Below are 16184 nucleotides of genomic sequence, written 5' to 3'. Positions count from 1 at the left end.
ATATTATTTTGAGTTAAATTTAAAGTAAAAGGGCCAAAGGGATGGGGAAAGACTTACGGGACTGATGGCGAGAGTAAAACAGCGGAACTATTGACGATTCCGTTTAATTGTGAAGTGTTGACAGCATTTCTTGTTCCGCGCGATGCAATATTTTATATGATCATTAAAATGAAATCATATTATCTTTAAATTTTTTTGTCTAGTTTAGGGCGTGTATAATCAACACCTTTGTTTCTACAACTTACGAAATATATATGCATGCAACTATTGTTTTTACAAATTACAATACTGTTACGCTCAGCGGTTTGATACAAATTTGGAAGTCTATGCAACAGGTACAAAGCATTGTTTTTTGAAATCATTAAGCGAAATAACGTAATCTTGTGTAAGGTTTATGAATGTATCGTAATCACAAAATGGCTGCCCTCCACAGCCTTCTATTGGTAGCACGACCCCAGGCTTTCCCGAGTTGACATCTGTAGCGTAGACGGCCTAGAAGAGTATCATTTTTTAAATAACTATTCTAAAAATAAAAATAAAACTGAATTCTTTAAATCAACCAGTATTAGTCTGTGGACTGGGCAAATTGGTGATCTGCTACTTATAACTGGTTTTAATACGACACGAAGTTGGCTATATTTTAAGTAAATTTTATATTAATTGATGTTTAAGTATAGAAAATCGACAACAATACAGTAGAAGATATGTTTCAATTTTGGGTTAAATGCTAACTGGTGTTAAATTACTAACCAAATGTTATTTTTTACTTCTTTAAATTCAGAAGAAGTGATTTTCAGTTTCCATACATTAGGATAGATGCACTATAAATATTATGTGTATAATAAACACGTTATCATATTAAAACTAAATAAATAACTCTTAAGGCGTATAAATTTTTTCTGTTGTCCTAAATACAGCTGCGATCTTGAGCGGAAAGTTATGGCCTTAATAATATAGTAGTATAATATCGTTATGTTACGCAGGCTAGAGTATTTACGATGAAAATTTCCCAGCTAGATTTGCCTCGGCGTACCTCCAATACGGTAAAAACATAAAAAAAAACGTACTGTAAACCCATACTGGCCAGTTACACGATTTCTTCTAAATTCGAGTGAAATAGTAGCTCCATACATCGGTTGATGCGGCTTAAACACTCTGACGGTAGACATAAAGGCAGCCACATTATTCTCGTGGGCCGAAAACAACCAAAGTTTTTGTAAATCTTTATTGCCAGCTATGTAACTAGTTGTTGCGTTTATTATTCTCGCAAGAAGCACACCTGTAATAGGAAAACATATTATTTCGTATTAAGTTTTTAATAGATCTGCGTAAGGTTTTATTACCTGCTGATAGTCGAATCATTTCACTGTTGTAAAATTGCGTAATATATTCGATTAATGTTATTTCTTTGATCTGTGGCATCACATCGTTTGCCCACTCGGGTGGTGGTACACCAACATTTTCCTACAAATATCAATAAAATAAATAAAACATAAATACACAGCCTTTTAAGTCCGGGCTCTTCCGTCTCCTCAGATTTCTGTATGTGTTTCATAATCATTTGTCAATCTAATGGGCAAGTAGGTGTCAGCCAGCTGGGACTGACACACGCCGTCGACTTTTTGAGTCTAAGACGAGCCGGTTACCTCATGATGTTTTCCTACACCGTTCGACCAAATGTTAAATGCGCACATAGAAAGAAAGTCCATCGGTGCAGAGCCAGGGCTCGAAACTACTACCTCAGGAATGAGAGTCGCATGCTAAAGCCACTAGGCCAACACTGCTTACAAATATAGATACTGTTAGATTGTAGGTAAAAAATTACTTTGATAAAAGAAAACTCTTTCTATTGATATAATAATTTTGCTTACAAATGCCTGAACTAAGTTGTCTAGATAAAATACATCTTCTGGTGTGGTGATGTTGGCATCAGTCTTGGTGTTCAGAAATTCATACAACCCCTCATACGGTTTCATCATCTGCTTTATTTCGGGTAACGCGTAGACTTTCTCGCGTATTCTCAGATAACGTGGACAATTATAATAGTAAAGGAACTGAAATGTTACAATAAATTATATTAAAATTATTGTATAAAACTAGTCGTAACTGGAACTAAAATCATGTTCAGTCCGGTATGATTTCCATTTAACATACCTAATTGTCTCAATTCGTTACCGTTAGTATTATGCAATTAGATAAGATTCTCTCAATTAAGCTCGAGTCGAAGCAAAGATGAGCCAATATCATGTGATATCGATACCGTTAATTTTTCTCTGAAAAAAGACTTCAGACAAAAATTAATAGTAAACTAGTATGTATAAAGCTGGCTTGACCTTAGAGACTTCGGCTCAAATATGAGAGTATTTCCTTCGACTTTGATTTTGTTTTGAGGTGGAGATTTTTGAGTCGTAGGGTTCAAGTACATAGGCGCTAATTAAATATTTAAGTTGGTGCCGGAGACTCCGGGGCTGGTGCTTTTCTCGATTGACGAATAAGTATTTGCCAGCATTAAAGGCACAAGAATTTCAACAAATTTAAAATTTTCTATTTATGCATTTTTAATTATTATTCTTATGTTGGTTAAAAATACTGTAAATACTATATATTTGTTATTTTCAATAGCTCAATATTAAACCCTACATTCATTGACACCAAATTATGACAAGACAGTTAAAGACTTGAACAAAAACAAAAGTGTTTTTGTTGTTTATTGTTTGTAATAATAGATTTTAGTAATAGTCAATTGTGTTTTAGTGACATGGTCACATATACTACACAAGTCCCTATATTTTTGTGTTTGACGTTTACTAGCACTAGCATGTCTTTTAACTTACATCGTCATTCTCGTACGATGGTGTGTCATAGGGAACCGGTTGCCAATTTAAACTGGGGTTCCACCTTTGTGCTGGTGGTGGTGGGTACACGGCAGCTAGAGCGGTGAGAACTGTCATTTTGGTTCGTGCATACCCCGTTGTCTGGATGTATATTTCGTCAGGTAGGTACAGATTAGAGATGAGAGTGTCGTAATGTTTTCTTATATATTCGCCGACTCTGTATGCGCGCTGTTTTCCCTTCTAAAAATATGAAATTATCAATAAGAAAATAATATATTAAGATTAGGCCCTGTGTTTGATGCAGTAGTTGGTTCTTGCTTCTGAGGACTACGAAATGCGGACTGCATGTCCCACACTTATTTCATAGAAATGGGTGCGTAAATACATCGTACTTCTTAAAGAAATTTTAATTCAATTATAGGATAACTTACGTTAGTTAGAGCTTTTGCTCCATATGGAAATAATGTGCTAGTGGTATACTCTTTTGATGGAAACCTTTCCATCTCATCTAAGTCTGGGGTTCTATCTCCGTGACGGAATACCTGTATTATTAAATAAAAATAGAATCTATGAATTGAAACTTGTTTGTATGATGAAAGAAAACATCGCGGAGAAAAACATTAAAATTTGACAATGTGGACTGAAAGCTGATCATTTACATCTCTGTAAAGAAAACTCATCAATGAAAAAGATGCAAAAATTTTAGGACCCCTATAAAGGATTGTAGAAACTCTAGATTATTATTATTAATTTTATTAATATTTCTCTCACTCTCACTCTGCCGATTATATATCGTAAGCCAATACGATATATAATCGGCATAGGTTTACAATTGAAAACGTTTCAAGGTTTCGGGAAGCGCAGTTCTCATTGGATCTATTGTGGTGACTGATTTCGATTTAAAATAGTTCGAACCTGTATCCAGAAGTTACGGGATACATAGTAGTCATATTTGTACCTATAATTCTTGAAATTGGTGGTCGATACCCAAAAAAACACTGAAACCCTTTTTGCAAATTTTATTTCTATATTTATATAAAACAGTTACTTTGCCATCTGATTTCCTCTTGACAATTGACATCAATATTTATAATATTAACGATCATGCTACGCTTTCATGATACATACCACAAAAGCCATCAAAGTATCAGTGTTAGTCAAGTTGTCGCCTAATTCGAGATTGTTGTCCTGTTCCATCCCGATTCCTATGGGAGGCGAACTGAGTTCACAAGTCACAGCCACTAGGAGTAAACAAAATACAACAAACGAACCCATCTTATGTAAGTTACATATGACACTCAATTGGGTAGCGCGCGCTACCGCGAGTCGATTTCGACTGCCATGCTCCTGACACTGTCTAGTTTATATCAAGTTGTATTCAAAAGATCGCGATGTTATAGTGTTCGATTATCGCAAGTCCCCCTCAGTATATGTCAAGAGTATGGAACAAAATTGTAGGGTCCGCTTAGCAAATAGAACAATTAAAAATTCATTGTGTTTTAGCATTTTATTCTTATAAAAATGGAAATTTTACTTATTACCCGTTTCAAAGAGCAGTGCGGTAAAGGTAAAGGGGGATACCGGCATGCCATAAAAGAATCGACGGCATATGTCAGGCACAAAAGGCATTTACTTGCCTATTAGAATAAACTAATCATTACGAAACAGATACATGTGAGCCCCAAATCTAAAAGGTCGTAATCGCTACTAGTTTACTTTATTACATCCGTTAATGTATTGTTTTTAAACCGAGAATGAGAGATTTTGTCTGTTTTATTGTTCAAATTTATCGATATGTATCAGCTGAATATGTATTTCAATCTATAAAATAAATCTTTTTAGGTCTGGACTTCAGGTTTCTGAAACTGTTTCCTGTTTCATTCATTAATATAATAGGCAAGTAGGTGATCAGCCTACTGTGCCTGACACACGTTGTCGACTTTTTGCGTCTAAAGCTAGCCGGTTTCCTCAAGATGTTTTTCTTCGCTGTTTAAGCGAATAATCAATGCGCACATAGAAAGAGAGTACATTGGTGCACATCCGGGGATTGAACCTACGACCATGCAGTCGCATGCTGAAGCTACTAGGCCAACACTGTTCATTAAGAAAAACACTTTTTGAACGGATTAAAGCTATATATTATTATTAAAACTTATAGCTATTTACATAATTTTAAATTTAGAATTATGTAAATAACTGTAAAAAAGCTAAAAACTGTGTAAAAGCTATTTTAACAAAAGACAATACTAAACACTGTTCATTTCTATCTATAACGTAATTTAAAATATCACTGAAAATTAAATTCACTACCTCCAAATGAAAATGCTTGACTCGTCATCGAAACAGACACAAATAAAACACACACACACAGTCACAGTCCATTTTTTAGTTTATGTAAAACTTGTTTATTGTGAGTAATAAAGTATATACCTACTTAAAATACATCATGACAACCATGTAATTTTGAGATAATGTATGAATATGCTTATTATATGCTTGAGGAAAAACTGTTTGTGATGTGAATTTTAAAATATATATATTTATACATGTAGAAGACATCTTTTGTATTAAAATCACACGATTTTTTACGACAACTTTGTTAATTTATCTTTGTCTTGAATTAGGATTGGATATATAATGTAAAAATATTAAACAAAATTCATGTACTTATAATAGCTCATTTTTAATATTAAATTAACAAAAATTCAAAATGTATAACTAATTTTGGATCGTAAAATTGTTTCGTATTACTATATGTTCCTTATTCTAAGAGCAACGTTTTTTATGTTCGCTATGAGGTAACACGTAATCTTGGGTTAGTTTGAGGAATGTATTGTAGTCGCAAAGATACCTATCTCCGCATCCATTCACTGGTAACATCACTCCATCACCTCCCGCTTCGGCTGCGTACACAACCTAAAATATAATTTTTCATCCAATGATTGGTCATCCAAAAGTTTTATGAGATACGATTGTAAAATAATTACAATGAAACAATTTAAATCGTTTCGCATTATTACAAGCAAGAAATTACGATTATACGGCGAACACGTTACCTGTAAGGTGTTTTAAGATGACACTATTATATATTATAAATCTGCTTCATTGCAATCGAATAAGATTCCGGGAAGTACTTTTTGTATACTGCTTTTACATACACAGAATTTTTTTTATTATATTAATGCTATTGCGTCTTATTTCCGTATTTTTATTAATTTATTACGTTTCCAAACGTTGTATATTATAGTAACAATAAAAGTATGAAACAGAAACACTAAAAGTATACAATTGCTCGGAAACTCATCCTGAACTATCCATAGGAATTTCTAAGCCCAAAAGAAAAGAAATCTATACCTATATTGATCAACCAGTATTTACTTTAGTTAGGGCTGATAATTACCATAAAATAATATTCGTTGGTCATGCGGTTCTTCCAAAGCTCTAGAGATACAGCGGAACAGTATTTAGGTTGATGAGGTATGAAGGTTCTCGTGGCTGCTAGAAGAGCAGCAACGTTGTTCTCATGTGCAGAATAAAGAAACAATTTGGGCTGTTCCTTGCCTTCCTTGACTTTCGCGTTCGTTACGTTAAATATATCTGATAGTAAGCCACCTGAAATAACAGATATAATTAGCTTAGTAGTAGTATAGTAAACTATACCTTTGTATAGTAAAGTATTCATAAAAAACGCTATATGTTTATTGATATGATTGATACATTCTAGCAAATTATAAACGCGAATTCGGGCGATAGCGTCATTCTTAGCAGGCAAACAAACTTGTGTTATAAGCCAAAAAGTTGTTATTTTCACAAGATTTTATAGTATACCTATAAATTCACCCACGTAAACATCCTTCAAACTCATTATTATATATATTATCACGTGTTTTACTGTTTTTTTCTAAAAATCTACATGCTGTTATATTTGTATGTTACCTGTAGATAATCTTATCAGCTCATCTGTGTAAAACATTAGCGAGTACTCGATTTCAGTCATTTCTTTTATCTGAGGCATAATTCGTTCGGCCCACTTTGGCGTTGAAACATTGACATTATTCTAAAATGTTTGGTAATAAATGTAATTGCGTATTGTTAGTATAATTAATCGTTATGGTTTTTCTAGGTATCAATTTTTTATAAGTTATCTCTGCACAAAGACATCATACATACAACTTAAAACGAATGAACTATCCTAAGTTACTAAAAAGGATATTTAACATAAGAAAGTGTTCAATAACACTACTGACAGTCTCTATTAAGGGGAAGAGACTGTGTTCTGGTGCTCTGTACTCTGTTCTCTATTTTTTTCCACTTACCACAGTTTAGCACTTAAGACTAAGGTGTACTCACAGAAATGTATCATATTGTATAATCTATATAACAATGTTTTTCTTAAGTTCAGATTAAACAAAGCAATACAGGTATTTATAGAATACTCTCATATGTAGCATTGCTTTAAAATACTTTTAACTTTTAGTAATCCACTAAAGTCTTGAATTCTTTTAATCAGCTATTTGTTGCACTTAAAACAAATGAATAATGAAAGTGAAACATACCAGTGCTTGAAATAAATTATCCAAAAAGAATACATCTTCGGGCACCGTTATATTACTCCCGGTGTTTTTACTGAGAGTTTTGAAGAGATCCTGAGATGACATTAAATAGCTTTCGATTTCTGGCAATTGATATAATTCATCTTTTAGTCGAAGATATCTTGGACAGTTTAAAAAGGGCACGAACTGAAAAACACAAAATATTTGACCATATTTTGTTGTATAGTTCTACCTCTCCACTGGACGCTGACGTTCGAATCAAAACTTTTTACTACCTCTTACTTGTAATAGGAATTATATTTCGAATTGGCATTCTATTAAAAACATAATTTTCATTTAGACTTTGCATTAAAATTTGATATTTAAAAATTCTAATAACCTTGACAGTATAAAGTTGATCAGTCTAGCAACCTTGAACTTTCGTCAAATATATATATAACAACCGCCCATCGCAAGTATGAATTACACTATTTATTATCAAACCAGCTATAAGACAGGGAATAAAGATAATACAAAAATCGTAACTATAGTAAGAAACATGTTTTATTCTATGATTTTATACGAATATAAAATGTTAATAGTCCTATATTACGATTTCTTATTGTAAGACTGGGCTACGTATATTGTATGTGTGTATAACATAAGGGTTGCTTTTTATTATGTAACTACCAAGTAGTTCTTAGTACTAGTACTTATGATATTCGCCGCGGACCTAGTTTTATAAATAAACCTAAAAACATATCACCTACATAATCATCACTGAGCTGTGGCGTGTCGTAAGGTATTGGTTGCCAATTGAAGTTAGGAAGCCACTGCTGAAGTGGTGGGGGTGGGTAAAAAATGGCTGATAGAGCTGTTAATGCGGTCATCTTTGTACGTGCATAGTCAGTTGTTTGTATTTTTATCTCCTCAGGCAAGTAGAGTTTTGATATAATGTTGTCGTAACGTTTTCTCAAATACTGCCCTAGTCTAAATGCTCTTCGCTTTCCATTCTGTAACAATATGTGTTTTGCTCTATTTGTTGCTGTACGTAATAATTAAATTTTACATTACAAAGGTTCCATATAAAATTACGCTTGCGTAGTACGATACATCTTATATATGACAATAGAGATTTTTAACATCATAGTAATGTTGATCAAATAGTTATTTGGTATTACCAAAAAAAACAGACCTCGTAAAACACTCAAAAAAGTTTAAGTGGAAAGGGGCCGGTCCACGTTTGTGATGACAAATGGTTCAAAGAGACCCTTACTTGAAATGGCCCTGTGAAGGCCTGGTAAGATGAAATAAAAGTCAATCCAACATTAGTTAAGTCACATATATGTATATATTTTAGTCATTAATTAGAACCGCAAACCAAATGTTAGACAAATTAACGTACGAAGGCTCGCAAGTGCTTTGCCGGCCTTTTAAGAATTCCTCTTTTCTTGAAGGACCCTAAGTCGAATATAGAGTTTTTTTTATTAAATTACATATCTTATGAAAGTAATTTTTATTTAATAAATATTTTTGTTTGTTAATAATAATAAAATATTGTGTGCGTAAATGAAATTCTATTAAAGGTTGACAGAATTTTTTACGTTAAATCAATTATCTACAGGAAATAAGTGAGCGTGACAAAATTTACATTTTAATTGAAATACTTACGTTGGTTAAAGACTTTTTGCCGTATGGAAAGAATATGGTCGAATCTAAACCTGATAATGGGTATAAGTCCAGTTCTTCTTGGTCAGGTGTTCTGTCGCCATGTCGAAATACCTTGAAAATTAGTTACTCGTAAATATATTTATTTATAATAAAAGTACATATTATACTTTGTATAGTCATAATCCTGTCTCGCTGTAAAATATGTCAATCTTCATACAGAAAAAATGATTTGATTGCTCTTATTGACGTATATACGAGCGTAAGTGGTTTAAAAATAAATCTTAGTAGTCTAACTTTTATTTTGATACAATTCTAATTTTTTTATTTGTTTAACACATAGAAGCGCTTAACTATTCATCCCATGCATGGTTTAGGATATATTTTCCAGTGAAAAGATAACTCCTTGTTTGATTAAAAGAATGCGGTATTATAGTAGGTATATATCGGAGTGCTATGTTTTCACCAAAGCCTTTTTTATTTTTAAGAAAACTTGTATTTTTTAAATCACTTATATAAAATAAATAAATCAACGGCACTACAACCTCTGTTTCACTGAATGGCAAGTGGGTGTTCAGCCTTCTGTGCCTGACGCACACCGTCGACTTTCTGGGTTGCCTTAGGCAAGCCGGTTTCCTCACGATTTTTCTTCACCGTTCGAGCGAATGTTAAATGCGCAGATAGAAAGAAAATTCATTGGTGCACAGCCGGGGATCAAACCTACGACCTCAGGGATGATAGTCACACGTTGAAGCTACTACTGGCCAACACAGCCCTCAAATCACTTATATACCTACCACAAAAGCCATAACCATATCAGAGATTGCGGCTCTAGCTAATTGACTATTTGATACATTTTCTTTCATCGCATATTCCTGGCCAGCACACACACAAAAGCAAGATAAACAAAACACCACAACGAATCGCATTTTAAGAAGTCACAATCGACCCATGTACGCGTCTAAATTTCTACTGTAGCTATGCACATCATTTCTCGTTTATATATCGCCCAAAGCCTCACGTTTTTGATCAAGTTTTAACATAAATTGCAATATATCATTGTACATGTTTGTTTTAATTAATGTACTAATTTGAATTAGGAACTTGTTTTTCAGGATCGTTAAAATAAAATGCTTTCTTAATACTTTTCAAGAAGACTACTCGATGTATAGGTTACAGGTTTGTGGACTCAATTCCGCACTTAGACTCTCAATAGGTCCATTGTGCGTAAAGTCCTGGCTAACTTCTTCTAGAAGCTTCTGGGCACTTTGCAGGCTTCACAAAGCGACCTCACTGTTCCGAGGATTTCTGCACCAGTACTCGATATATACTTCTTGCTATTTGATTGCGTCTGTCCGAATCCAATCCATATTTTATTAACATAGTTACGCTTCGACACAATTTACTCTTTATAATATCAAATTCATGTTTGTTATTTAAATAAAATCATAGTAAAACAGCGTTCAATAGCTAGAGAATTTAAGGTTTGTAACCTGTGAATTAGTTCATTTATATGTTATAATTTATGATGACATAAATATGTATGTCATGCGGGCAATTAACTGCTTGCATTTTGTTTGTTTCAGACATATACATAACTCGTTTACAAATAAATCATATCTTTACAGGAATGACAGACATTCATTACAACGAGCAAGCTCTGCTCGATCAGCTCATGCTGTGCACAGAATACGTAGATAGAGCAGAGAGATACGAACTCCTTGGGCCCATTTACCGTCTTATTATACCAATTTACGAAAGAAGAAAGGATTATCAAGCACTCCTCACCAGTTACCAACATTTGACCAAGGCGTACGCAAAGGTCATTGAAGTCACAAATTCTGGGAAGCGATTGCTCGGAAGATATTATCGGGTGGCATTCTTCGGAAAGGCGCACTTCGGCGAAGATGAAGAAGGCATCGATTTTATTTATAAGGAACCTAAACTGACGTCATTGAGCGAGATATCGGAAAAACTTCAACAGTTTTATGAACAGAAACTGGGTTTGGGCTGCGTTAAGATGATTATGGATTCGGCACCGGTGGGTAGTAATCACAATATAAAATAACTGTATTTCCAAAATATGTATCGCTTGATTCGAACTTGGTTATATAAAATCTATTCCGATTTCTAGATGATTAGTAGGGTCAAAGAAAAGTTTTACAGATATCTACCATGACGTAAGGCATGAGTATTAATCAAAATGTTAAATTGTTAATTAGTGAACGGCACTTTGAAATGATTATTTTTTTATTTGTTTTAGCTAAAATATATTACAACAAAAATGTCTTGCTCTTAAAGCGGTAAGATGTTATCAAACCAGCTCAAATAACAATAAGATATCACTTTAGAAGTAATATTTTTTACGATATTATTACTAACGAAATAAAATCAAGTTTTTAAATAGATATATTCACGATAAAATCGTATTGTTATTTATCATGCACCTGTTTACTTATTAAAAAACATTTATTATTTTTAGGTAAATCGTGACGAATTAGACACCAAACTAGCGTATATCCAAGTGACATGGGTCCGGGCAGCGCCCGAAGGTATGTTGGCCTGCTCATCGAGTGCCGAGGGTTCCTTCGAAAGAGCTCATAATATCAGACGATTCGTTTTTGAAACACCATTTACGAGAGATGGCGCTGCAAGAGGACCTGTGCATCATCAAAGATTGAGGCTTACACATCTTACAGGTACTTTTGAAATATTAAAATTTACGTGTTATAAATATTATATTCAAGCCGGTGTACTACCTACTCGATAGTCATACATAAATTAAAAACGATAAAACTCATTGTTAGCTAACAGTGGTTTTATTTATATACTTACATAATATAACATGCTTGCGTCATAAGATCCCGCTTGCGATATTTTTTATTTATTATATCTTTAAAATTACCTTACCACCATACCATACCATATATAAATAAATGCAAATACTTTTCCTGAATTAAAAAAAATATCTAGGTTAAGCTGAATAGCAATTTAAAATCTTATTATTAAAAAAAGGCAAACACGCGTAGTGTTGGCCTAGTGGCTTCAGCGTGAGACTCTCATCCCTGAGGTCGTAGGTTCGATCCCCGGTTGTGCACCAATGGATTTTCTTTCTATGTGCGCTTTTAACATTCGCTCGAACGGTGAAGGAAAACATCGTGAGGAAACCGGCTTGCCTTAGACCCAAAAAGTCGACGGCGTACGTCAGGCACAGAAGGCTAATCCACCTACTTGCCTATTCAATTCACAATCGATCATGAAACAGATACAGAAATCTGAGGCCCAGACCTAAAAGGTTGTAGTGCCATTGATTTATTTATTTATTGAAAAAAGGCGGATTATATTATTAGAACATATACTCAGGATGCTTGAGCAAAATCATAACAATTTTTTACTTCGCATACAAGGAAAAATCTAACATAAAAATTCAACAATGTTCCAGTCGAAAACTGGTTTCCATACGTCAAGCGGCGTATACCGGTGAGCGAATGTCAAGTTGAGGAGAAGAGTCCGATAGAGGTAGCAGTCGCTGAAATGGAGAGTCAGGTCAATGAACTTAATGAGATCGTCCACGCTAAGACGCCTGATTTGAAGAAGTTGCAACTCAGGTAACTATAAACATAATAAGGTGTTATGACGAAACATTGAGTTCGATTGTGATTTTTCAAACAGACCGAATGTCTCACCCTCATTTTGATAAGATAAAAGCGCTGTACAATATTAAAGGAACAAATTCGCTTTCCATATAAAAGTCAATTTTTTTTATGAATTAATGATATTCGCGTAATATTAGGTTTATTTACAACGTTTGAAATTGATTTTCAGACTTCAAGGCAGCGTGTGCGTCCAAGTTAATGCGGGTCCGATCGCGTACGCGAACGCATTTCTTGATCCAACGCTCGCGCCCATGTATCCTGATGACTTGGTGGACAAACTCAAGGCTACATTCAAGCAAGTTTAATTTATTATCTATTATTATTGTGACATTTAATTTATACTATGGATAAAAAGTTGCCTGTGTTCTGCATTTATCGATCTTGTTCAAAAGTTGGATATTCTTAAATATATGGAATTCTTAAATATTAAAAAAAATTGGATAAGATTTTTTTAATGACTCGGGTTCTATTAAACAGTATTTGTATTTATCTTGTTTTATAAGTTATAGTACTTTTAAATAAAATGTTTCTGTAGTATCGTTTTACAGTTGTGTAAATTATAATAATTGTTTTCTTTTGGAAAATTTTCCCCTACTGTCATGGGAATATACAACGTGTGACACAGTATAGTAGAATAACAGTTACCAAATGCATTATAGGCCGTCAATCAAACTTAAACAAGAGCTGTCGAACCGTTTTTGTATCAAGTTTGACATATTTGACAGCGCTAACGACGATATAGTCTGTATACTGATAGAACCTTACTTTTACTGTTAAACCATAAAGTATTTCTTACCTTTCAGAGAATTCCTAACTGTGTGTCATTCGGCCTTGCAACTTAACGCTAAACTGATCAGTTCCGACCAACACTCCTACCACGAGGCTCTTGAAGCGAATTATCTTAAACTGAGCGATTCCCTTTCTTCACTCTTAGGACAACCCTTACAAGACATACTCGTCAACGGTAACCTGAGTACCACAGTTACTGGCGTGGAACTGGATTGTAGTAATGCTTAGTAATGAGTTTCAAAAGTTCCAGGACACAGGAGTTTTCGTTGTTCCAATAATGAAATAATTCCGTATAACGACAATTCTATAACTCCGTTCAGTATGGCTCTATGATTGGAGAAATGACGTAAATTCTTGTCATTGGTAAACTTAGCACTAGTTACCCTGAAATAATCCTTAACATCGGATTTTTCCGTAATTCTGCTGCAACCTAAAAGGCAAACTATTATGCAAGCCCTTCATAAAATCTTGCAAGTACTAAAATTCAAATATACTTACTCTAATTGCTCTGAAATGATAAGTAAAAATAATAAAATAATCTCTATTTGTCACTAAAACCTACAATACATGTTTGCTACGTGTTTAAGTTTTCAGAGGGTACTTCGACACATACCTTTCATTAGCGCAAATAAATTTATAGAACTATAAATATTTTTAACTGAAAGATTTAGTCGCGCTAAACTCAGGAATTCAAAAACGGGAGGTTTTTGTATTGATCACGGGATTAATACCATTCACTAGAACGGTCGAAGATGTATGTAGTGTGTCCCGGCTAATTAAGCCAGCCTAGCTCCTAGACGGTCAAATATATAAATTTAAATACTGGCGACTTGGGCTGGCCTCAAATTTGACATTGATTTCAAACCCCATCGGCCTTATTGTAAAACATTAACTACCGTACCGTATTTGTAACCGTTATGCTATTTCAATAGAAAAACATAGTAATCATAGTAACAAATACCGTTTATTAATTCATTTTTAAAAAGGCCATAAGTCTGATATTGACTACCCTCTCCGAGCCAAATTTTGTAAATTTTTGTACTACCCACATAACAAGCCACGAAATATAGAAATAGTGCATTAGTACTGATGTAGTCAATTTCGGCGTAGAAAATTTTTCTATTAGACAATTGTATTTGTAAGATATATCGCTTAAGAAACTAATCTGACGCTTTTTTATCACTGCGATCGATAATATACCAAAGACTGCGTAATTAATCGACATTTTGAATGGACACTTTGTCTTTGTCTTAAATTTTTAACCGCACAAACATAGATTAGTATATTTTATTGCGATACTTATTTACCCATATTCATACACCTTCATACAAGCAAAAAATAAAACTACACCTACTACTGTATGCAAATCAACTCCAGCAATAACTTCATCTGACAATATCATGTTATTATAATTGTAGGTCCTTATAACATTCGTAGAGCAGTGTTGGCCTAGTGGCTTCAGCGTGCGACTCTCATTCCCGAGGTCGTCGGTTCGATCCCCGGCTATTCACCAATGGACTTTCTTTCGATGAATAGATTTAACATTCGCTCGAACGGAGAAGGAAAACTTCGTGAGGAAACCGGCTTGCCTAAGACCCAAAAAGTCGACGGCGTGCGTCAGGCACTGATTATTATTATTATTATTATTATTATTATATTATTCTGATCACCTACTTGCCTATTAGATTGACAAATGATCGTGAAATAGATACAGAAATCTGAGGCCCCGAACTAAAAATGTTAAAGGCAGACTTTGGTTCCATACAATCAAAGTGTCATTTGGTCAACTTTACAAACATTAACTTACAAGGTTCAAATATTTTAACATTTCGTGTCGGCATTGTTTGTGCTAAGGGATAGAAATAATATTTAAAGTATGTGATTCTAGACAGGCACTGTCAGATACATGTTATTTATCTTTATATATAATTCTACTGTACGTGAGTACCTCTTAAACGGCTGGAAAGATTTCAATGAATTTCGAGACTTCAAAACAGATGGCGCTGAAATATACCTAATATTTATAATTTGTTTGATATCCTAATCGCTTGAAATATCATGCAAGACACGAGTCCGCTAGTTCATTTCTATTATTCATTTTTTATTTTTTTCATTCATTATGTTCATATATATTACATGTCTATTAATACCGATTCGTTATTTTTAAATATTGACAAATTAAGCGTTCATTATCCACTTAAAAAATATTTTTAGTTTTTGTTTTAACTAATATAGCTCAAATGCAATCACGGATTTGCATTAATATCAATAAGTATTATCACAGGTACAAATGTTATTCGCCATTAATAAGTAATAAACAACTTTTTATATCTCATAAAAAGTACAAGTAAAAATGTCAATTACGATCTAAACGTTCACTCTAACTGACGTAGACAATTGATATATAAGGATTTCATATGTATGAATTTGTACGCACATATTTACTAAAATTATTAATTACTTATAAATAATTATAAATATCCTTCCACCTAATTTTCTATACGATTACAAAATTTTGTAGATGTAACTTAAGAAATGTTAAATGCTTCCTTCACACGCTTCACGACTTTAAGATTTGATTGAAATTTGTTTAAAAACAATTTTTTAACATAAGATTTTGTTGATATTTCACATTGATTTTATTTAAATAATTTCATGTTTGACATAATTTATTTCATTGTTTTTAATATTAATGCATATTTAAA

The 16184-nt window shown here is 33.5% G+C and overlaps 3 protein-coding genes across 3 annotated transcripts in view; 1 reads left to right on the top strand and 2 right to left on the bottom strand.

Moving 5' to 3' along the window:
- Window positions 1-14578, top strand: part of LOC123708631 (dedicator of cytokinesis protein 9) — a 49617-nt gene extending 35039 nt beyond the window's left edge. The window contains exons 30-34 of the mRNA XM_045659436.1: window positions 10663-11075; window positions 11517-11733; window positions 12477-12642; window positions 12860-12985; window positions 13494-14578. Coding sequence (XP_045515392.1) covers window positions 10663-11075; window positions 11517-11733; window positions 12477-12642; window positions 12860-12985; window positions 13494-13707 — 1136 coding nt within the window. The 3' untranslated portion in view covers window positions 13708-14578. The remainder of the gene's footprint in view (window positions 1-10662; window positions 11076-11516; window positions 11734-12476; window positions 12643-12859; window positions 12986-13493) is intronic.
- Window positions 89-4192, bottom strand: LOC123708633 (venom acid phosphatase Acph-1-like). Its single transcript, XM_045659440.1, has 7 exons — window positions 3963-4192; window positions 3266-3376; window positions 2835-3074; window positions 1872-2054; window positions 1344-1464; window positions 1068-1279; window positions 89-492 (listed from the first exon to the last, which is right to left on the bottom strand). The coding sequence occupies exons 1-7, from the start codon at window positions 4107-4109 to the stop codon at window positions 325-327; spliced, it is 1182 nt and encodes a 393-aa protein (XP_045515396.1). The 5' UTR covers window positions 4110-4192; the 3' UTR covers window positions 89-324.
- LOC123708634 (venom acid phosphatase Acph-1-like) lies at window positions 5499-10092 on the bottom strand. The gene is made up of 7 exons (XM_045659441.1): window positions 9832-10092; window positions 9038-9148; window positions 8137-8379; window positions 7391-7573; window positions 6771-6891; window positions 6235-6446; window positions 5499-5750 (listed from the first exon to the last, which is right to left on the bottom strand). The coding sequence occupies exons 1-7, from the start codon at window positions 9961-9963 to the stop codon at window positions 5601-5603; spliced, it is 1152 nt and encodes a 383-aa protein (XP_045515397.1). The 5' UTR covers window positions 9964-10092; the 3' UTR covers window positions 5499-5600.
- Window positions 14579-16184: the final 1606 nt, after the last annotated feature.

This window comes from Pieris brassicae, chromosome 4 (genome assembly GCF_905147105.1).
Source record: "Pieris brassicae chromosome 4, ilPieBrab1.1, whole genome shotgun sequence".
Classification (NCBI taxonomy): domain Eukaryota; kingdom Metazoa; phylum Arthropoda; class Insecta; order Lepidoptera; family Pieridae; genus Pieris; species Pieris brassicae.
This window is presented reverse-complemented; position numbering and strand designations above follow the sequence as displayed.